Source organism: Pleuronectes platessa, chromosome 10 (assembly GCF_947347685.1).
Source record: "Pleuronectes platessa chromosome 10, fPlePla1.1, whole genome shotgun sequence".
Taxonomy (NCBI): Eukaryota; Metazoa; Chordata; class Actinopteri; order Pleuronectiformes; family Pleuronectidae; genus Pleuronectes; species Pleuronectes platessa.
In genome coordinates, this window is record NC_070635.1 from 25,240,122 (window position 1) to 25,263,533 (window position 23,412).

Here is a 23,412-nt window from a genome sequence, read left to right on the forward strand (position 1 = left end):
AAAGAGAAGTTGATTGGCTTCCACATGAGTTTTCACAATATCAAAATATATATACACACACATATATATATATATATATATATATATATATGTATATATAAGGCAGTGGTGGAAAACACTGACATCAGACTCGAAGGTCACTGGTTCAAGGCAACAGATTGACAAAAACTAACCTTGATTATTGTCTCAGTGATTAAATTCAAGTCCTAGGAATCCTCTTGAGAAGGTCTGGTCAGGATCATTGTTGTTTGTGCTTTCCTCTCTCTCTCCTTTGCCACCCACCTCTACTCGCTCCCCCTTTTCCCCCTGCTCTCCCCAACCGGTCGCGGCAGATGGCCACCCACACTGAGTCTGGTTCTGCTAAGTTTCTTTCAGTGAATGAGGAAGTTTATTTTATCCACAATTCCCTTTGTTTGGTCATTGTGGGAACTTTTGAGATTTTCTATTGTTTTGTATGGCCTTCTCTAGACCTTACTATAAAGTTCCTTTATTAAGTTGTGATTTGATGCTATATAAATAAAAGGGAATCAAATTTGTCTTATCTTGTTTGTTTGGGAATGTTTTTTTGGAGAAACATGTCAGAGTTTAGTCATCCTTACATGAGACTATGAATTATTTCTCATTAGTTAAAGAAAAGTTGTGAACAGCTACATTTTCCTTTGGGGGGTGACCTCTCTGCTGGTATATGAATCGCAGAGGGATGTTGACAGTGGTTTTCTTTTGTTTTCTTTAGAGTTGGTTCCTGCAGCTTCACAAGCTGCTCCCCTCTCGTTCTGCCCTCCTCCTCCTCCTCTGGACTGAAACCGCCTGCAGCTGGAGTCAAACTGTCGCCACACACTCACTCAGTCTCTGCTCTCTGCTGTATGATGATGTCTGTGCTGGTTGTTGGCCGCCTGCTGCTGCTGCTCGCCTGCCTGGCTCTGCCTCTGTATGGCGTGGAAAAGGTGAGAAATAGAGGATACCGAAAGGATCCCGACGCAGACAAGGTAAGAGAGAGCAGATAAGATGAAGCACACAGTCACTATGATCACTTCTAAAAGTTCAGTAACTTTATAGGAGACAGTGATTTGTGGTTTGTCTTTGTGGCTTCCCATAATGAAAAACTTAAAAAAGGGATTACATCAAGATATTGTTCTACTTGTCACTTTTCACTTTTAAAGTATATATTATCATTAAGGTGCACTTTGCTTCAAACTGACAATTGGTTTACACTTAAAAGACTGACTTCCCCTCTAAAAAGTAGAAGAAAGAAAAGTTGCTGATTCACGAACATAATCGACATGTGGGCTTACACTTCAGTCGGTGTGGTCACAATGGTCACCAAAACTACCTGGCAGCAGATAAGACATAGAGCTTTTTGTTTGGTCAGTTGTTTCTATATACTATTCTGAGTGTATGGCTGCTCTCCACAAGCCTGAAAGAACAGAAGAAAAAAAAAAAAAAATTCCAAAGAGGAAGTTGGGGTATGGCTCACAGATTGTCTGCTTTTTCTTTGTTATCTATCTGCCTGTGTGTATTTGTAATGTTTATCTGATTTGGGGTGAAAGCTGTGCTAAATGTGTTACATTGTGATAATGTGTTAAATTATCAAATAACTAGTAATTTTCTCAAAAAAGAAAAAAATAACTAAGGCAAGGTTCAGTTTTGTAATTGAAGTCCACCAACCCTTGAATGTACTAGTTTTCACCAACCCTTAGACTTTTCAGACCAGAATTACATAACCATCCTGGTTGTAGTTGGGTGGAGGAACAGAGTGGACACACATTCACTATTTATGCTCTTGGGAGTCGAATGAAAGTGAAACTAATGTTTATTTTGTTGGGGGAGACTCTGCGGGTCGCCTGCCCTCAGAGGGACTCAGAGTCTGCATGCCACACAGTGACAACCACTGAGCTCAGCTTTTTGTTATCCTCCAAAGTCTTGTTCCACAGCTGAGACCACAGGAGCAGGACATAATGAATAGCATCTTATTTAACCATCTGTATCTAGTGCACTGGTGGAAATGATGCAGAAAAGCCCAACTGCACTAGTCACTCTGGAGAGAGGAGATCTGCTCATTTGAGCAACACGGTAATCATAAAATCCTGCTTTGGTTCCTGGAGTCGCTCTGAATCTGAAGAACTCTCAAAGCCCGGCCTTATATCCACGCTCTGCATACTCGAGGAGAGCCTCAGCCCTCGCCTCAACTTGGACTAATGCATGAAATACTACTGATTCCTCAGCAATTTGGGGGCAAATACAGCCTTTACGCCTTGGTTACAGTAACAGACTGTGTGCTACTAATATGCAGCGGGGGCTGGAGTGTAATTCATGCAGGCAGGCAGCACCACTATAGAAACAGCAGACTGGAAGCTAATATAAAAGTCAGCTGTGTGGCTTTGTGGACAGAGGTTCCATTCAGTTCCACGCTTTGAAAGGTCTCCAAAAATCCAACCCTTATTAAAACAACCTGGTTTCCTTGGCAAATATCAACCAACAGACTATTAGAGCGTTTGTCACCTTCATGTCTTCCCGCCCATTAGCCAAGACGGTCAGAGGTGTTATCCCTTGTTTTCTTTTAGGATAAATTCCCAAGTGTGTTATAGCACTTACATACCAACCTGCAATTGACTGCAGTCATCGCACACTGTCTGGTTTCCAGGACAGATGATGTCAGACCCTTTCGTCTCCAGGTTGCACCAGCAAAGCCATTTAATGGCTAAAACACACTCTCAACTATATGCTACTCTTCAACTGATATTGTAATTCTCTCCACATTAAGCCTTTTCTTCAGATTACTGTGGTTTGATCTGAGATGTCTGCTTTACCCCAGAGACTGAAGTCTGGACAAGATGCTTAAAGAGGAGGAAAGGCTCTTTGTTCTTTCCCTCCTTGGGAGTATTTTTTGTCTTAGTGTCTTTTGAACATGTGCCGCCTATAACTGCTCCACAGCTGCATTCTGAGCACAAAGGGGAAGCAATTTCCCAACAGACAAACCTGAGCCAAGGGAGAGGACGCCCTTCCACGCGTCAGTTTATGTCTGTCCTGACTAAATGAATGAGTACATGACACTCACAAATCACTACACCAAAATTAGAATCTCAACTGTGAGTAAAAAAATAAGAAAAACTTGAAGATCTGATCTACACTCTGCAATCTGTTGGTCAAACGGTGTCTTTGAAGAACACATTACATGAAGCTTTTTGGATCTACATTGTGTCTGCCTCTGTATGTGGTAGGTTCTGGCGAGCTCCCCTGTCTCCATGTCTCGGTGTATTTGAGTCAGCTTGAGTCAGAAGCAGCATCTGTTTAAACATAGCAGCAGATTTCGCAGGAGAATGAATCACCCCGAGCTATGTGGGGCCAGACAACCGCTGATGTAGGCCATCACCAAGATTTCCGTTCCTCATTAACATTCAGTCTGTTGCTCACTTGCTTCATGGTGTCACGGTTGCTGGTTCTACTGCATTGCCTTGGTTTGGATCACATCTGTTTCTACCCTTACTTCACCCCGACGGCAGTGTATTTGTTTATGTGACTCGTAAATGAGCAATATTCTTGCTTGGATGGATGGCAGCTTTGAGTTGTCTGTGGTGCATGCAGTCCAAACAAAGATTTAACTGAAAAAAACATAAAATCTAAAACAGGATGTTTGATAACAGTAGACTTCCATTCATTATCTATTTCCACTTCCTTTCTCTTTCTTGTTTTTCCAGTTCGGCAGCTGCATGCAGGGGCCAGGAGGCCCCACTGGCAGAGAAGGCAACCCTGGGGCCAACGGCATTCCAGGGACGCCGGGCATCCCTGGCCGCGACGGGTCTAAAGGTGAGAAAGGCGAGTGCATCAATGAGATCTTCGAGGAATCCTGGAAGCCCAACTACAAGCAGTGTGCCTGGAACTCTCTGAATTATGGAATCGACCTGGGTAAAGTGGCAGTAAGTATTTTGACACAGAATAAATGAGCGTTCACTTGGAGCATTTTACAACGTCACATAAATGTTTCACAGCCAACCCAATGCATATCCGTGGCACGATTACTTTAAATCTTGTGTTGCAGGACTGTACGTTCACCAAGATGCGTTCAGACAGTGCCCTCAGAGTCCTCTTCAGTGGCTCCCTCAGACTCAAGTGTAAGAACGCGTGCTGCCAGAGGTGGTACTTCACCTTCAACGGAGCCGAGTGTACTGGACCCCTGCCCATAGAGTCAATCATCTACTTAGACCAGGGAAGCCCAGAGCTGAACTCAACCATCAACATTCACAGAACGTCCTCAGGTACGACTGGAGTCATACGATCTACTGTGCAATAGATAAAGGGAACATCTACTTTTCCAGTATGTTAACTTACCTGTGCTTGTTGTTAAGAAATGAAATAGTTATGGGTCAACCTTTGCAGATATAGTATTTTTGCCTCCTTAATAAGAGTTAGATAAGAAGATTAATCCCACTAATGTCTGTGGACTAAATAGGTCTGTGGAGCTTTCCAAATATGGAACTATGGTACAAGGATAAGGGTAAACATTTACAAGTAACATGTGTAGTAGTATAGCACTTGTTTATAGTTGAGATAGTTCCTTTTCATAAAGATGACAAAAATGGCTCTACAAAGACCCCTATCATTGTTGCTATAGCTGGTTGGCATAATGTCTAGAAACAGGTGTAAAACGACGTGTCTCCACTTTATCCCACTATCCAGAAATGCAGCTAAATTATGATATTGTGGATACGAACGCTGTTATCTTGCGCATTTGACTGCGTGTAGTAGTGATCCCATTGATAGAGGCTGTGCTATCTTCAGATATCAATTATCAGATGCAGAGCGGATCTGTTAATCTGTCTTTATTGCAGGAACCCCCATGCTACAATATGCAACACCACCACTGAGGGGATCCAAAATTCCTGCCTTTGATGCTAGTGCTACATAACCCCCACCATGCATAGGCTATAGTAGGCCTGCTGGAGCCCTCTGGTGGCCCTGGACTGTGCTAACATACAAACAACCATTTCCTTACACGTGTGTGACTGATCCTGAGTAGCATCATCATAGCATCAAATAAAACCACACTTACCAGAAACATGAGCGCTTAAACAATAAATCTGAGGGATACAAACTACCCGAAAGGACACAAAGCAAATGTATTTCATTTATACTTTGACTTTTTAGTTAAGTTTGTGTCCCATCAACTAAAATGGAAGAGGCAGGACTTAGGACCAATACTGTGACGAGCCACCAGGGGTAAATCAAGACACGTTGGCCTCACTTTTGGGGAGATGTCAAGTCATCCTTCTTCATATAGGCCTACAGTCTATGGGGCAAACAGCTAGCTCTACATACCAACACCTCCAAAACTCACTGAATACATTTCACATTGTTTGTTGACTCCAAATGAAAAACAAAATGTGAAAACTACGCTTAGTTTTTCACCGTTTCGTGTCTAGTAACGGATTTATCGTGAGGTCGCAGGTTTCTTCCAGTGAGCTAACATTCCCAGTTTTATTTACCTTCATCACCCGACGACAGACACGTTAGCTTCTCCAGTTGCTACTTTAGCTACATGTGGACAGAGCTAAGCTAAGCTAACTGTTAGACGAGAGTAGCTGCTGTACAAGACGTGAAAAACTCATCCTTTCATGTGGTTATTTAATTGCTTGGGGGATTTTGCGAAGCCTTGTAAGCAATTTTCCAGCTTTAAAGCACTTCTTTTTTTTTTTTATTTCACCACTGTCAATAAAACAAGATGGTTTACATGTTAACTGAAACTCATTCTGTCACATGATCCTCTCTCTCTTTCTTTCCCTCTGCAGTTGAAGGCCTGTGCGAGGGCGTTAAAGCCGGGCTGGTAGATGTGGCCGTGTGGGTGGGGACCTGCGCTGACTACCCAAGAGGTGACGCATCTACAGGCTGGAACTCAGTATCCAGGGTCATCATTGAGGAACTGCCTAAATAAAGAAAAGGAAACAGTCGTGGCAGTGTAGTACGTTTTCTGGCCCTCCAAAATGATCAGGTGTGGTTTTGCTGGGATGTCCCAGCATCACTGATTGTAACTTGAATGTTTTTCTTCTCTTTTATCTTGCTGGAGTATGACACTAGATGACAAGCCTACAAACAGGAATACTGTGTCATTCTGTCCACCAGAAATAAACATTGTACTGTAGCTTCTCTTCTTGTGGGTGCTGTTACATTCCAGAAACCGATTAACAGACTTTGTGATAAGACATCGACAATATTTGAACTATTTACTCATATGACCTGTTCAAATTGTTACTGTTAATAAAACAATCCTTTTTGTAAAGAATTTAACTCATTGATGTGACTACTTCTAATCACTGAAATGTTTGATAAGATTTGAAATATAATTTCATTTAGACACAATGTGTCAACATGACACATGAGACAATGGAGATAAAGCTGTTTGGGTTTTATAACAAAACATTACATTAGCTGCAAAAAAAACTAAGATGTCAACAAAAAAATGACATGTTGGAGGGTTTACATGCAATAACATTTTTTTTGCTCTTCACATAAACACATAATTTAAAATACAAACTAATTTTGTGCGTACATGCAATTAGAAACCTGAGATCTCTATTTGATGTTGATGGTCAGCTTTTAACATTTCAGACTATGTCCCTTTCTGCTACCAGCTAACACAAGATGTAAACATAACTACACTGATGAAATATTTCATTGAGAGTAGTTATTTTTTAAAAGCCATAAAAAAAAAAGGTGATCATCCATCACAACAGCATTAAATCCATTAAGGCAAATGGCAGCACAACTCTCCACCATGGTTAAAGTTCAGGATGAATTAGAAACCCATCATGTTGTTACTGAAATCCAGAACTTGCAGTGAAAGAAAGAAAATCCACTGCTTATTCTGTTATTCTGTGTGGTGGCTTTTTCTATTCAGTTTCAGTCAAAGTGAATGCTTCTCACAGAGGCTCATTTACATGTTCTGTGAGAGTTCAGTCTGATGTCTTTCGCTCCGTTTCTTTGTGTGGCACGAAGAGTCTTTGCTACTGTCCAATGTCCTTCTTTAAAGCCACATTTATTTCCTCCCCAGCAGGAAGTGTGACACATTCTCATAAACTACAAAAGTGATGCAACAGGCGGGAGTGACTCGTAAAACGTTGGGGATGATGCCTTTGTAGAATCCAATGGCGCCTTCGTTCCTGCAGAGAAAAGGGAAATAATGACCTTGATCAGCCTGGATTTAGAGGATGACAAGTTCAAACATCGAGAAGATCACTATCATACCTCCATGTGCGTTTTATGACATCAATAACTCCATTGTATCTATTGTGCTGGTCTTGCAGACGAGCTCGCACCACCTGATACGGGTACGTTGTGGCCACAGCAAATATTTTTGATAAGGCTGCCATTGAGATGTACTCCATCGCATTCTGTTTAAACAGAAAGACGAAGGGGGAGAAAGAGAGAGGGGTTAAGAAATGAGCTGAGCAGGAAAACTAATGAGTAATTTCTTCTCCAACTGCTAGTTATCAACTGTGGTCTCAGTCTTCATTAAACTGAAAAGTTACAAACCTCGTGCTTCAGCTTAACACTGACACTGAGCATGTTTCAAGTCTGCCTGTGGCTCGGTGGTTAATGACTCACCAGCTTTGCATCTGAAGGTACTTTCTTGTATTTGTTGTAGTCTCTCTTGAGCTCCTCATACGCCATGAACTGCAGAGCTCCATGCGATGTGCCAAACAGGCCGGGAACATAACCCTTTGAAAAGTATACACACTGTTAATCAGCCTGAAGTGATTCAGGAGGAATTACCATCAACAGACAATCCTACAACACCAGGTCCATAACTTTCTGTCTGTTCTATCTGTAACAATCATTTTGAAGCGATAATAAATATCAATATTAATGAAGGAGCAGAAGTACAACTCACTGTACTTCTCCTCTTCAATTATTAATTTAATGTTATCCATCCTCAAGAACTTCTCCGCTGTTTGCTCCGTTCAATATCGGGTGTTGAGGGTAAATTACGTATTCTCCAGTCAAGCCTATGTGGAGAATACGTAGCCGCACGGTGCTAAGCAGCCTTGGCGCGGCATCCGGTTCAGCATCCGGTGTGAACAGCACAAAGGTTTAACATGGGAGTGGATGGGAGCCAGCTGGCTTTTCTGGCTTGGCGCTGCGCTTAGGCGTCGCTTCCGCGTCCGGTGTGAACCCGGCGTTAGTGTTATACTAAAAAGAGGAACCAACAGAGGGAGGCATTCCCTCTAGTGGTGAACCAATTACTAAATAATAAACTAATGTTTCAAAAATGTCATTACAGTCAAGCAAGACTTGAACCCTGTCCCATTTCACCCCTAAGCCTCTCCTCTTGGCCTGCCCCTTTGTTTTGCGCCTGGTCATGAAGGGTTACTTTGGTCCCATTTCTCTAGGGGATTTAGGGGTAGTTGCCATCTATACCTTCAAACCCCTCTTCAAACGTAGTGTTTTCAGGACCCCCCTTAAATACGAAGGGGTAGACAGAAATTATTGAATGCTTTATGAACAGACAATGCGAATCAAGATGGCAAACGCCAATTATAATCATAATTGTAAGAACCTTAAGAATCAGATGTGTTACTGTTTTGATGTTGGTTGATAATGGTTGTGAATGTAATAATGTTAGTTGAAATTATTTATCACTGTAGTAACGTTGGTTGGCTGCTGATGACGTAGCTAGTGGTGTCCAAATTACTAGGGGAAGATTTTCTAGCCCTCTGCCTTGTGGCTCCACTACCAGCAAAGGGCATTCATCTCTAGGGTTAGGACCAAAGGAGAGGACTTGGGACAGGGCATTAGGGCAGTCTCGGTGGCAAATTCAGTTCTAGAAAACAAATTATTACAACTTGTCCTCAGGTGACATTCCACGAACAAAAAATATATAAAGATTTTTTTATCTGCCACTAACAAAAATTAGCTTTTGTTGTATTTCTGGATTACACACAAGTCCAAAAAGACACTGTTCTTTAACCTTGTATAGTCCCTGCACTCCTTCATAGCGGTAGATCTTGACCAGAGCGTCCACCATTCCTTTGTAGTGTTTACTGTTTGGGTCAGCATTGTACTGCAGCACCAGCCGGGTCTTGGTGACCCAGATTGGGTTGGTTAGGGTCAGCGTCAAGATGCCTGAGTGAAGACAAAGAGGAAATTGTCACGGCGAGGCTTGTAAACATGTTAAAACATACTTGTTGAAGCACATGCAGTAGCCACTTGAATAGACTCACATGACTGTTAACAAGTACAACTAGCTACTTCAAACTCAGAATCTTAGTCCTGCAGACAGGATCAGGTGGTTGAGTTCTCGTGAGTCAATTAGAGAAGAGGGCTGGTTTAAGTGAAGTGGATTGTAAAATAATGCTGTATACAACTTGCCATAGCTGTCACATGATAATAATTTAAGACATATGTCAATATAAATGGATATGGATTCCTTTAGGTTCCATTCACAACTAACACATCTCCATATATGAGTGTTAAAGCATCTTTTTTTTTTGTTGCTTTCCTGCTTTTAAAAGCCTAATTTTCAGCTCCTAACTTAATTTGCCCAACAGGAAATGGATTCTTGTGACCCCACATGACTGCAATGGACAAAGGGGTCACAGACTAGTATCCTTGAGGCCAGCCAGGAGCAGTGTAATCTAGCTTCTGTTGTTGACTCTGAGCTGAATGTGTGTGCGCGTGTGTGTGTGTGTGTGTGTGTGTGTGTGTGTGTGTGTTTCAACAGAATTTAGATAAATGTGGTCCTAACCTGCTTCGGCTGCAGACACCAGGTGTTCTGTGGCGGTCAGTTCACTTTGACGACCCTCCTTTATGTACGACTTGATTGCATTGTAGCTGTGAGCGAGGACAGTTTGGGTTAACAGATCATTTTACAAATGGCAGAAGAACAATGTCATGATGCACACACGTGAATCTTCAGTTTTTACATGGGTGCTTATCACCTACGTACAGGAGGAAATAGAGACCCCACGATGCTCCTGCACCCCAGACATTGGGTGTCACTCCCTGATACAGTCCTCTCAGGCCCTCCTGCTGCCACACACTTCTCATACAGTGCATTATGCTGCTGTACTGAGGTCGTAATTGTAGACCGTCACTCACTGCAATACAAACACATCCAAGATCAGCACTAAAGATTTGTATTTGGTGAATTAATGTTACATTCTACAAGCACACACAGTGCACTGAAACCTCCTGTATATCAGATCTATAATGCACACATTTATTTCCATTTCATTTCAGGATATGCAGCTGTAATCCCTGGTGGGACACAGTGGTGATGCAGAGGTCTATAGACAATCACATTTACATTCTACTTGATTTCAATCTGTACCTGCAAACCGGATTTTGACCAGGTCCAGAGGGTGAAGCACCAGTGTGGACACCACTCCGCCACTCAGTCCTGCCACCAGGTTCTCCATCCTCACATGGCTGAAGACGTGTTGGACATGTCCCAGAAGAGACACGGGTTTGCTGGATAGCCCCGTCTCTGTCACGTTAACGGAGCCGGGATTCGGAGAAGAGCTCATGTCTGCCTGTGGTTCTACCGAAGCTGTTTCCTGTCAAATAGCTCCAGTCGGATAGCTCCTGTCAGCTAGCGGTGTTTAGAGCTAAAAATAAAATGTTGCTACACACCACTCTGGCGATAACTCACTGCCACTGCTGCAGATTCCAAACATGGCGGACAGCTGGTACACGCTCCTTGAAACCTCCTCATGTTGGTTTCACGTTAGAAAGTGAGGCACGCTACCGACATGTGGGAATCTGTTTCTGTGCAACATGTCACGTTGAGGTGTCTGTCTGCTCGACCTTGCTACTGGAAGTGACTTGGCATGAAGCTAACACATTTATGAGGATCAGTTCCGTCCCAAACCTCCAAAATAAAACTAGTTTCTGGTATGTCGGAGTGGAATCTCTTTAGTGTCAAACAGGTAATTCGAGTTGTGCGGGGTGGGTGCCTCCTCCTCTTGTGCCCCTCTATTTGTGGGGTTCCCCAGGGATCCATTTTGGGTCCCTTTCTATTAACTGTATACGTGCTCCCCTCGGTGTAAATTGTGTAAAAGCATAACATTTATTTTCTGTGTCTTGTGAAGTGACCATATTACACCGATCCTTGCTTTATTTCATTATGCTACCTGTTTTGGTTGTTACTAATGTGAGTGAAGGTTATAAGAGTTACTGTGCTTTTTTATACTGGTTGAAAGAGAAATGAATGATCCCCTACATGAACTCATGTAGTAAAAGTCGGTCTAAACGTTTATTTAGGTACAGAAAAGCCATTCATTTTTAACACACACTCACCCATGCACACACACTGGCCTAAAACAGTCTATGCCTAAAATACATTAGGCGTTTTAAGAACTGTTGGTTCATTTCCGGTCTGTCCCATGCTACGTGTGAGTTTGTTTTACTTTTCTGTGACACAACCGGGAGGACCGGCGATCCCACAATGCAACGCGGCGACAACTGTAATCTCTTCTTCTTCCACACACATGGGTGGAAAAACCAATGCTTGCTAAAATATTTTTTGTTAAATTAACACAACTGCGTTTCTCAAAGCGTGACTCCTGTTCGACTCTGCTACCAAATGAAAGTCAAAGTTCTCTCGAGGAACCCGGATGATTACGTCCGGGAAACCAAGCTGGATATTCAACGTGGTAAGAGATACACTTTAAACTGATACAAGCTAGACACAGTTTAGCTAACGGAATGCTAGCAGGATGCTAACTGGTCTTTGCTTATCAAACTGCTCCTAAAACACAGACACGCAAATTATAGTAAATACACACACTTTATAGCATGTGTAGCAGAGCACGTAGCATTTCAAGTTACGTTGTCACGATATAGTTTTCTGTTGTCTTTAAACTTTAATGTGACACATTTTCCTCCTGCCTATTATTTTAATTTTATATTTAACTTTCTTGTTTTAATATTGTACGTTCTATATTTATAATTGCACAAACACACAACACAGCAATAAAACCCGATTCTGATTTCACATCCTTTAGTAGACAACTTCAGCACACAACTTGCGTTAAGTTGAATAACCTTAAAGTTTGTGTGCAGGACCCTACATATCGTATTAGCTGAATCCCGAGTAAACAGTTAAATAAATACAAGGGGCTGCATAATATCCCCACATTAATCAATTTAACCCACTTCAAAGTAAAGTTTGCATCCTTTTTTTTAACACAGATTACAACATCCTCATGCAACCGTATTGTTGTAATCAGCTCATTAACAAGTGACTCTTCCGTCTTTAGTCCCTAGAAACTATGACCCAACCCTGCATCCATTTGAGGTGAACAGAGAGTACTGCCGGGCTCTGAATGCCACCAAGCTGGAGAGGGTGTTTGCCAAGCCCTTCCTGGCCTCTCTGGACGGGCACAGGGATGGTGTGAACTGCATGGCCAAGCACACAAGGAGCCTCTCCACCCTGCTGTCTGGCGCCTGTGATGGAGAGGTAACCAACCACCAGGATATACATGTGTTGCTACAGATGATTCGATTCAAGCAATTTGATCTAGAGATGTTCCGATACCACTTTCACTTCCTGATATCGATTCCAATACCTGGACTTTGCATATCGGCTGATCCAGAGAACCAATCAGATACCAGTACATGTTAAAGAATAGCAACTTACATTAACGTATTTTATCAGCTCTATGCAATTGTTCGTGTGTGGACGTGATGATTGTTATCATTGTTGTATAAACAGGAATATAATTCACAATTATTTAGATTCATATTCCATATATAACGTCTTATATATCCCTCACCAATCTGATTTTATCCTTTGCTTTTAGTCACTCTTGTATTCATATATGCACTGTTAAGTGTCTTTGCCTCCTTAACTTAATTTTTACCTTGGTTTGGCTTTACCCATATTCCTGTGTGAATATGTTTTACTGATTAGTCTTTGCATCTGCTAATCCAAATTTTTACGCCTGGTTTTACTGTAATTATTAATTTGTTTGTTAATTATATATTGTAAGGTGTCCTTACTACTCAAAATACCATTTGAGTAGTGCCACCCTAAAACAGTCCTTCCCAGTTGCAGTACTGCTGTTATGGACTGACAAAGATGAAGTCAGATTAAGAAGAGAATTACAGTTTTGTTTAATATAATATAAAACTTAATACCTTTTTCAGACATGACCTGCGGGTAAAGTCCGAAGAATTGGTTACAGAGCTTGCCTTTCACACATGCACAACAAGTTCTCTGTGGGTTCACATCAGCAACAAATTCTCTGCATTATTTGGGCGAGAGGTGGAGTAGCCAGGTGCAACAGACAGGATGAGATGTATGAACTCTGCTGCAGAGGCCACGTGCTACTCTTGACAACACACACACCAGTGTCAGCTCTTATCACCACAAACTCTCCTGACACATTTGTTGGTGTCTTTGTTTTCTTTTAGATCTTTTCACTTTTGTGCTGGTCGCTCGTTAGCCTCACTTGCTCTCTGATGCCTGACCCGGCTGTTTTGGCAGTATCAAAGTTACTTCTGAAGTTGGAATTGGAACATCTTTGATATGAAGTGTGACATTGTACACACAACACTGACAGGATGTGTAATTTTATCCTCAGGTGAGAGTGTGGGATCTGACCAAACGGGAATGTGTCCGTACACTCCAAGCCCATGAAGGTTTCGTCCGGGGAATGGTCGTGCGCTTTTGTGGAACTTCCTTCTTTACGGTGACTGTTTCTTTTTACAACAACATAAAAAAGTTTTTAACTGACCTCCTAGCTTTTGTTTGACTCATTGTTATGCTGTATGTAAAACAGGCTGGTGACGACAAGACAATCAAACAGTGGAAAATGGAGGCACCAGGTTACGGAGAGGAAGAGGAGCCGATCAACACTATTCTGGGCAAGGTATGATCTGTGACAATCTGATATAATTGTTAAAGATATTTTTCACTTTTTTAATTCCGCCAATGAGGTTATTTTTTCATCAGCATTTGTTAGCTAGTTATTCAAAGACTACTGAACCGATCTCCATGAAATGCAGTGGAGGGCAGGGGCATGATGCAAGGAAGAACTCATTCAAATTTGAGTTAAATAATATTTGTAATTTCTCTTATTTTTATTCTCTTTGCTTTCAATGTTTTCTGTATTTATAGTAATATACTTTGACTGTTTATAACAGGGTTATAAGTTACTTTATAATAATCAAGGACCATTGTAGTTGCATCGTGAAGGGTCAAATTATGATAACAATTCTTGTCTCTCGTAGACTGTGTTCACAGGACTGGACCATCATCAGAAGGACAATGTGCTTGCAACATGTGGCCAGCAGGTGGACATCTGGGACGAGCAGAGGAGTAGTCCAATCCGTTCCTTCACCTGGGGCGTAGACAGCTTCAGCTCTGTCCGCTTCAACCCGGTGGAGGTGAGACACTCAGATAACACACTAACAGTTTTCAATGTTCATAGTTATTGTCAGATTTATCTTAAGCTGCCACCCTACAGATACTTTAATAGGTTGTGTTTCTCCACAGACTGAACTTCTTGCAAGTTGTGCCTCTGACCGAAGTATCGTTCTGTATGACATGAGAGAATCTGCACCTCTCAAAAAGGTGGGCATGTGTCATTAGGTTGTTTCAGGAATGAGCCTTTTTCTCTCCGCGCTTCTGTACAAGGCAACGATAAGAAATATAACTTCTGCATGTTTTCATTTTAAGGTTATCATGACAATGAGGAGCAACACTCTATGCTGGAATCCTATGGAAGCATATTATTTCACTTGTGCAAATGAGGACTACAAGTGAGTTAAACGAAGCACATCAATGTGTAAACTGTCAATGAGACATGTATATTCCGACAGTTTTTTGTAAACCGTGTCACTAAACGAGCTGATTTGTGTGTCTCACCAGCCTCTACACATACGACATGAGGTACCTGAGGCAGCCAGTCACAGTGCACATGGACCATGTCTCAGCAGTGCTGGACGTGGACTACTCTCCCACCGGCAAAGATTTTGTATCTGCCAGTTTTGACAAGACCATCCGCATCTTCCCCAAGGACGCCGGCCACAGCAAGTCAGTAACGTCAGGGAAAATGATAGTCCTAGTCTCTGCTTTATATTTTCCCTGTGATGTTATCACTGGTCTGTAGTCATGAAGCATGTCAGCTCTGGTGCCACAGTGGAGTCAGAGAAACACGTTTTCCTTTTATCCAATTAAGACCTGGGATGCCCTTCAAAAAAGCACTTTTCTGAAAAGATTGCCCTAAAACTTTATTTTTCAGCAGATAGAAACATTAAATGTCAAATATGTGGAAACTTATCCCTTTGACTTTTATTATGAGTCATTGCTTTTGCCTTGGAACCTGGATAAGACTGTAAATAATAACATTTGCCAACATGTCAATACCTTTTCCATCTGCATTTGGCATTTCTGATGACAATGCACATCATTGGTCACGGACAACCCCATATAAAGCAGGCGGAGATCTCATCTAATATATATGTATATGTTGCATCTGGGTTCAGTGCATTAATATTGTGTCTAATATTTATTGGCAGTTTTTTTTCTGGAATGTTTAAAGAACATGTACTTTTCATGGGGCTGTCCCTTTTTCAAATTAAGTTTGAGCCAATTTGAAATGACACTCTATCTGCAAAAGTCCGATGAGAATGAAAACTTGACATTACTCTGTTCGTCTGTGGCACTTCCTGGGCTGCCTCACTTTGCTGGACAGCTAACAGTTGAGCTCACAGATTGCATGGTAAATAGTTGACAAACAGCCTCACCATTGATTGTTACTTAGCAAACTATGGTGTAGAACCCAAAACACGTCCCCAAGCCGATTCTCAGATGCTTTGATGTCGTGATTATTTGCTCAGGACGGCTTTGCTTGCTAGCGTCCTCCACTGTTGTAGCAAAACAACGTAACAATACTGAGTCACTTTACGGATGCCTCAAGAGAGCAGGTAATAGGTCAAGGTGACAGTGATCGCTTCAGATGCTCTGATGTGCTGCTAGATTGAATATTTTGAAATCTAACAGGTCATTACGGTAAACATGAACTTCGCTTCAAAGTATTTGAATGATTGCATTTCAAATAAAAATTGAAAGCCTTATTTATAATAACTTTATAAATCCTTTGTAACCATCAGAACGTGTTGACCTTAAGGGTTTATTAGCATTGGAGCTAAAAAAAAGATTTTACATGATTATTTTTACCATACTGTTAAACATCAATACATGAAGGTTAAAAGTCTGTATTAACACTGTTGCACTGAAAGTGTTTTTGGTTTTCACTGATATAGGTCTGCTTTAAATAATCCGGCTTTAGACCTCAGCCTATCATTGTTTGTAGATGGCCTTTTCCATAAAAGCCAACGTAACATGTCCCTCTGGTAAAAGCTCAGGAGTCAATACTGAAAGTAATGATGTTTGAATGCTTTTTTGGGCTCATTGTCACATCGTCATGGGTCTCTTGAATAGAACAGAGCCGTTGGTAATGTTATAAATAAGTGCTGTGCTTTTCTATTATGACTACTGTCATTGCCTACTGTAAAAAAAGATTAAAAAAAGGTCCATGGTTTACAGAGCTGATAATAGTAGATAGTTGCCTGAAGCTGTTGTAGGATGGCTTGTTTTGACTGACTGTCTTAGCCCAAAACACTGCCATTGTTTGGTTGCTATGTGCAAAATGGTACATAGAGTACTGTTTATACACTTGTCAGGCTCCAGAACAAATAGCACACACACATGTTGTGTTACAGTTACTGGGGCATGTTGCCAGACAGCATCACAGAGTGGGTAGGACCGAACCATAGTCTGTAGTGTAAGAACAGTTGAAATCACCTGAAACTTTCATATATAAATATATATAATGTATATGGCAGTTATAGAGCCAGTGTGGATAAAACCAGCCACTGACTCACCTGAATTGAATACAGCTGTTTAGTGTTGTCAAATAATAAATGTTAAATGTCATGTATTGCACCTTGATCACATCTGCAACATAAAAGTGTGGAAAAACAAGATTACTACATAATCCACAAGAACTAACCGGAAGTGAACTTTTCTAATGAACCATAAATCCACTTCATCGACAGTATGATTTTAATGTTTTCTATCAAGAGCCAATCCTTTTAACCATGACTGCAATTGTTCATAACCGTAAATATGTCCTAACTATTCTAATAATGATGGTGGAGGTTCTCCAACACTAACAAAGTAGTCACGGCTATGTTTGTCCATTTTCCTGGAATTTTTCTCAACCTCAATGAAGTAGTAATTTTAACTCTAACTGGGATCTTACCCTAACTGATCCATTATTTTTACCTTTACCATTTTTCGCAACAGCGTTTTGTAACGTTTTATTTAGAAAGTACATAATAACAATGTTGACCTGTCCCATTTGTGTTTGTCCTTCAAGAAGACCGGGACATATAAATTGTGTTGTCATTTTTAAGAGGAAAAGTGCTTCAATTGAGTCAAACTTTTAGTTATTTTCCTAACTGCTAGCAGAGACCTTGCACTTCCTTATTTCAATTTTTTCTTAACTTTTTTTACATTCAGGGAAGTGTACCACACCAAACGCATGCAACATGTCATCTGCGTCAAGTGGTCGTCAGACAGCAAGTACGTCCTGAGTGGCTCTGATGAAATGAACATCCGACTGTGGAAAGCCAACGCAGCTGAGAAACTAGGAATGGTGAGTCCCGCCTCGTCTTTTCTACATCACATTCCAGCTTTCATGGTTTCATACTCAAGACAACTTGTTTCTGATTGGCTGCCTTTTGATAATTCCCTCATCGCAATGTCTGCAACCAATCAAAAGCTGTATTTCCCTTTTCTGCCAGTCATACTGTATCTCCTTCCTGTATAATCTGAATGTGTTGTATGAGTTAGCTGCATTTTTTCGCCACTGCCATGGCCCTGCGCCCATCTCAGCTGGGTTAGTGTGGATGACGATGACAGGAGTTACCGCACTGCTGTTGCCAAATGCCCTGATGAATGCTGACTTAGGGTAGAATCACTCTCAATAAGTACAATGTACTTATTGGCACAGGAGCTCTTGTGTCAGGTGGAAGTTGTTTTACACATCCTCTCTGACTTTGAGTTCATCTTTGTTTTGTTAGTGACTACCCCATCTATTTTATAACATCACTGAGTTAGCTGAACCAATAGCCCCATTCTTGTGTTATTCAGAACTAACTACCAAATAAAGCTCCAGTAAAATGTCGGGGAGTGTGTCAGTGGTCCAAATACGAGTCATGACTCGGTAAAAAAGACCCGTGGCGTCTCGCGTGCCATCTCCAGCAGTCGTCTTTCATCCCTAATCAGATTCTCTCTTGCTTATTCTCTTAATGCATCTCCGGAGAGGAAAATTGGCCCGCTTTTGGCACTTGTTTTACTGTCACTGTGTGAGAAGATTTATTCGCAAGCTTTGCACTTAAAGAGATCAGACAAGGGCTGCTCCTATCAGCAGTTTAAATCGGCCAATCACTTAAAGCGGGATACTCCCGACCATAATGAAGCATTAACAATCAAGTTGTACTTTAATTATCATGAAATGCTGATTCAAGGCTTCACGAGTGTCCAAACTGATTGGGACTTCTCCATCAGCTGCTGCAAACACACCACCCATTTTTTTTTTCCTCTAAAAAGTTTATAGGCAGCATCCTTTGAGTCCAGTGTTAAATTAGGTACTTTGTATTTTAGACCAGGATTTTGTATCAGTCGACTCCTATCATTCACTTGCAATAGTTTGCAATGATAACAGCTGTGTTCCCACAGTTTGTGCAATAAGGGATTATTACTGACATTTCAGGCTTGGTCACGTTTGATTTGTCCTCCTATTAAGTGATCTAACAAAACAGTTTTTTTGTTTGTTAGTGTTCCTTGTTGGGATGTCGCGATACCAACAATGTGGTAGTCTATACCGATGCCCTCCCCCCGTGCCGGTCCACGAGTGATTCTGCTCCTCTGCTCCTCTCTAATACCCACACGGAGAAAGAATCTCCATGATAATCCACTAAATGAACACCTATGTTCCTGGATAAATTTGTTATCGGCCCAAGTTGCGTCACTAGCTGCAGGAAGAACCTCTCTGTCGTCCACAGGAGTGCGGATGTGTCTGCTCGACTCCAGTTTATTTGGGAAAAACTCTTATCCTTTTCCATATAAATCGATTTTAGCAGGAATTACGTTTCAAATGACAATGATACATCTGTGATTCAAGCCATTATGTTTGTTGCTTCATTTCAACCGTCTTTCAAGACTGCTTCACCCGCAGTTAAAGTCCTGCTCCTTTTTTTCTTTCATCCAGAGCTGTAGACAGGATGTTCTTTTTTCTGGTAGAATACAATTGGCACCTTGTTGTAGCCCAGTCAACTTAAGGTAGAGAAGAAGATTTACCCTTTTCACTTTCGATAATAAACATTACGTGATTTTCACACAGTCTCTCTAAGCAGCTATTTTCAAATTTCTGTCTTTATGTTGCTTTCATTCGTCTCCAGAAGTTTTTCTCTCACCATGGTGCATAGTGCTGTTTACTGGAAAGAAACCGTGCAATCTCTGCTCTCTCATATCCACCCTGTTGAGATTATACAAACCCTGTTTAGCAGGCTAACCTTGTGTGTATCTGAGGGGAGATAGTGTAGTCCAGCGGGCTCAGCATCTAACAGGTCTTCTCCAACAAACTGAATTAGAGAGAAATCATTGCTTTTAATTAGAATAAGAGCTTTTGATGAGGGCGGACTGAGCCAAGGCCAGTCCGACTAACTGCTGTTTTTTATGAGAGATGGAGAGGGAGCGATGTTGTCGAGCTGGTGTCTTCACTTTTTAACAGACCTCAACACAGATTTGAATGAGGATGTTGTCAAGCTGGAGTTGCTGCTTACTGTATCCACCAACATCTTATGATGTAAAACACCACACTGTAACGGTATAAAGATTAGTAGTATCAGATTAAGCAGCAAATGTAAAATAATATAGTCGCCACCATCCTAGATTTACATTTGTCTCTGGAAAATACTCATCACTGGAATCAAGACATTTGAGATAACATTTACCTCACCACAGGAACCTCAGATGCTGGAAGGGATCTAAGTTGATGTTATAAGTTAAATACCTGTAATGAGGTCTCAGACTCATTTTCATGTGGCGTTAAGACACTACAGATTCGTGTTACCCTTCCTGCTCTGATCTTAAGTAGAGACAGTAGAAAAAATACTGCTCAAAGTAGAAAACATTACAGAATTAGCCTTTAGTCCTGAAACAGTGATCCTCAACCAAGCCGTACTATCTGACCTGACTCTGGACCTCCCCATTTACAAATACCACTACATTGCATTCACTCTAAAGGAGATCTTATCTCTGCTGCAGACAATTCATTACAAAAAATATCCTGTCATAAATATGTAATTTTATCTAAACATATTCTTTTTCTGTACAACCATCTAGCGACCCCTACAAATTATCTTGGGACCCCCAGGTTGATAATCCCTTGTCTAGAACAGTGTGTGTCTACCTGAAAAAAAGCTGAGAAAAATGTCAGTCGTGACAGTCTCAGAAGAAAGATTTTTGGAAATATAGTCTTGGCTTTCTTGTCGAGCGTAAGAAGAACGATTAATGCCTCTCTAATGAAGATTGAAAATGATGAAGCTACAGGGAAACTTGTAACTAGCCATTGTTCCAAAATCAGAAACTACACCTACTGTATTCACAAGTGTGTTATATCTTATTTAATCTGAACAAAGCCCAAGTGTGAAAACAATATGTACAGGACGATGAAGATACCATGTGGAGAGCTTGAGTGTGGATACAGGACCATGGGCCGGGTTGGTTCGGACTCAATTTTGATTTGAAATTTGGTTTTGGGTCGGTCACATTTGTGGGGCTGGTAACATGCTAACATAAATTCTATAATTTTTTAACCACTCCAAGACAACTTGGCCAAATTAACATTTCCATGAAGATCATATGAAACTAGAATGGCACTTAGTGGAGTGCATGCATGTGCCAAGGCCCAACAGTCCCAATAAAGAAATCCCATTTTAAATCAACAAGATCCGAACTTTTACTGACGCACGCGCGGGCAGCACGGAGACAAGAGTTTGTCCACCGGCAGCCGTGCCCGACTCATGCGCGGGCCCGACGGGAGGCGCCCCTTCCCGTGAAGGAAGGAGTGGAAGTGTGAGGAGGCAGGAGGAACGAAGACCTCAGTCTTCAAATGGCTCAGGGACCGAAATGAAGCATAAAAATCTGCGTTGCATTTCGGTCCGGGTATGTACCGGTTGTATTGGAACTGGTGCCATATTGGAACTGGTTCTCGGTACCCAACTAAAGTGGCTATTTAGTTTGGAGAACACCACAGCATTTATTTCTTCTCCACACTTGTTGTTATGCCACATTTCTCTTTTCTCACATGATTTTCCCATAGTTTTCGCTTGTTGCTTGACTCTCTGTCGTCATTTCTTCCACTGTGGTGTCATTTAGCTGGCCCCCAGAGAGAGGGCGGCTGTCAACTACAGTCAGAAGCTGAAGGAGAAGTTCCAGCACCACCCGCAGATCCGACGCATCGCTCACCACCGACATCTACCCAAGAACATCTACCACGAGACCAAAGAGCTGCGGACCATGAAAGAGGCTCGCCGTAGGAAGTAAGTTTCCATTGTGTTAATGTTGCTGTAGGAACTGAACCTTGAACTAAGCTGCAGGAATGATCCCTCTACGTCCATGTAGAGGTAATGGGGACTGATCTATGCAGTCACCCCAGCCTAATGGAAAATCACACAGATCGGACTGCCCCAACATGACACTGTCTCAACAGACCTCCCATGCACATTTACAGCTTGTTTGGTGGATTGATTGTTCCAGTTTGCCCTGTGGTCAGTGATTCATAGCTCAGTCCACAGCTCTGTTTTGTAATTACAGGCAGGACAGTGATATGTCAGACGTGTGTTTGGACTTGTGAATGATTTACCATGTGTGTGTTATGCATTATTTTAAGGGTACATTAGTGCGGTCACTGACGTAGGTGTTGAGTCAATAGTCTCATATTCAATCTCTTCCTCCCTCCTCATTTGTGTTTGCTCACACCCCCCCTCCAATTCTTTCCTGAATTTCCTTTATTCTCAAACTCTTCTTTGCTTTTTAGGGAGAGGAACGTCCGCAAGCACAGCAAACCAGGAAGTGTTCCTGTGGTGTCTGAGAAGGAGAAGCATGTCGTCACTGTGTTGAAATAAACCGAGCCGCAGAAGAGAATGGAGAGCCCGGGGACTGTCGGCAGGAGATGAGCTCACGATCACATCCTCACATGGGACTTGTTCAGACTGATCTGAGTTGAGAATAAAAAACATCAAAACTACTTGATTGTGGGAAGCTGGGAGCTAAGCATCACTCAAGGACACAGATGATCTCATACAAGAATAATAAATATTATGTTTGGTTCACCTGCTGCTACTATGTTAGAAAGCAGCTTTGCTTCTTTCATTAATTTCAGTTTATTAGGATTCCTTTTAGTCGGATTTTGGTCAAACTTCCGGACTAATCACATTATTTACTTTGCAAGTTTGCATTTTCCATAACAGGAGCCAAGATTCCCCAACTTAATGTCCCTTCAGTTGGAATCTTTGGAATCACTAAATGATGTGCCTTGTGTCTTTAAGGATTCAGATCATATTATGAATTTCCCATTGCGTCTAAAGATAAAACTGGATTTATCTGTTTTGAATAGACACATGACCTCCTCTCTATCACACTGGCTGGTTTATTTTGTATTGTATTAGACATCAGAAAACATTTCCTCGCTGTTGTTAAACCTAATTCCCTATAGACTAGGTAATGTTTTTAAAATACATATCTATATGTATGGGATGGCCAAACTGTCCAATGATGTGTATTTATAATAAAAAAGATGTGTGGTGAAAACATGTTGTTTGGAAGTGTAATGATCTTAATCTCTCAGAATTTCAACTTGGTGTTTGACTTGTTAAAGCAGATCCCCGCACTGGTGCTAATTTACTTACAAGCCTAATCAGGTAGAGACTCTATCCTCTTAATGATGTCCTTCAAATCCTATCAACACTGCAGCCTGAGACACCGGCAGCACACAGGCTGTCTGTGGGAAAGTCCTGGGGATCAAGTGGAGGGACTTTCAGCTGGGGCCAGGGCTGAGAAATACAAGATGTGGCTATGGTTGGTGTGCAGCAGGGTCGACAAACACTGTGGTGTAATCTAAGACTGACGGATGTGTGGAGCTGGTGTCAGTTTTGTTTTTAGTAATAATTGAGTTGTGGCACTTCCAGTGAGCCTGTGAGTCCAGTTCTGTATGATGACCAATTCCATCTACAATTCCCTTTGAAATGGGGCTGCAACTATTAATATCAATATCTTATGAAAAACCTTATAGTTTATCCATTAAAGTTGTCATCACTTTTTTAATTAAATTTGTCAGGTCA

At 41.5% G+C, this 23,412-nt stretch overlaps 3 protein-coding genes across 4 annotated transcripts; 2 read left to right on the forward strand and 1 right to left on the reverse strand.

The window, feature by feature from the left end:
• The first annotated feature begins 834 nt into the window (after positions 1 to 834).
• LOC128448817 (collagen triple helix repeat-containing protein 1) lies at positions 835 to 6,274 on the forward strand. 2 transcript variants are annotated; one of them, XM_053431598.1, is made up of 4 exons: positions 835 to 986; positions 3,696 to 3,914; positions 4,037 to 4,253; positions 5,784 to 6,274. In XM_053431598.1, the coding sequence occupies exons 1-4, from the start codon at positions 864 to 866 to the stop codon at positions 5,924 to 5,926; spliced, it is 702 nt and encodes a 233-aa protein (XP_053287573.1). In that variant the 5' UTR covers positions 835 to 863; the 3' UTR covers positions 5,927 to 6,274. The 2 variants fall into 2 exon arrangements, with proteins under 2 accessions (XP_053287573.1, XP_053287574.1); XM_053431599.1 differs by having other exon boundaries at positions 844 to 944.
• Positions 6,275 to 6,382: 108 nt separating this feature from the next.
• On the reverse strand, positions 6,383 to 10,815 carry LOC128448816 (mitochondrial folate transporter/carrier). Its single transcript, XM_053431597.1, has 7 exons — positions 10,322 to 10,815; positions 9,938 to 10,088; positions 9,737 to 9,822; positions 8,960 to 9,114; positions 7,597 to 7,710; positions 7,237 to 7,382; positions 6,383 to 7,151 (listed from the first exon to the last, which is right to left on the reverse strand). Exons 1-7 carry the CDS (start codon positions 10,515 to 10,517, stop codon positions 7,028 to 7,030), a joined length of 972 nt encoding a protein of 323 aa, XP_053287572.1. The 5' UTR covers positions 10,518 to 10,815; the 3' UTR covers positions 6,383 to 7,027.
• Positions 10,816 to 11,430: 615 nt separating this feature from the next.
• On the forward strand, positions 11,431 to 22,884 carry dcaf13 (ddb1 and cul4 associated factor 13). The gene is made up of 11 exons (XM_053431596.1): positions 11,431 to 11,645; positions 12,252 to 12,451; positions 13,578 to 13,685; positions 13,776 to 13,865; positions 14,227 to 14,382; positions 14,492 to 14,569; positions 14,675 to 14,757; positions 14,867 to 15,031; positions 17,525 to 17,660; positions 21,449 to 21,612; positions 22,110 to 22,884. Exons 1-11 carry the CDS (start codon positions 11,576 to 11,578, stop codon positions 22,195 to 22,197), a joined length of 1,338 nt encoding a protein of 445 aa, XP_053287571.1. The 5' UTR covers positions 11,431 to 11,575; the 3' UTR covers positions 22,198 to 22,884.
• Positions 22,885 to 23,412: the final 528 nt, after the last annotated feature.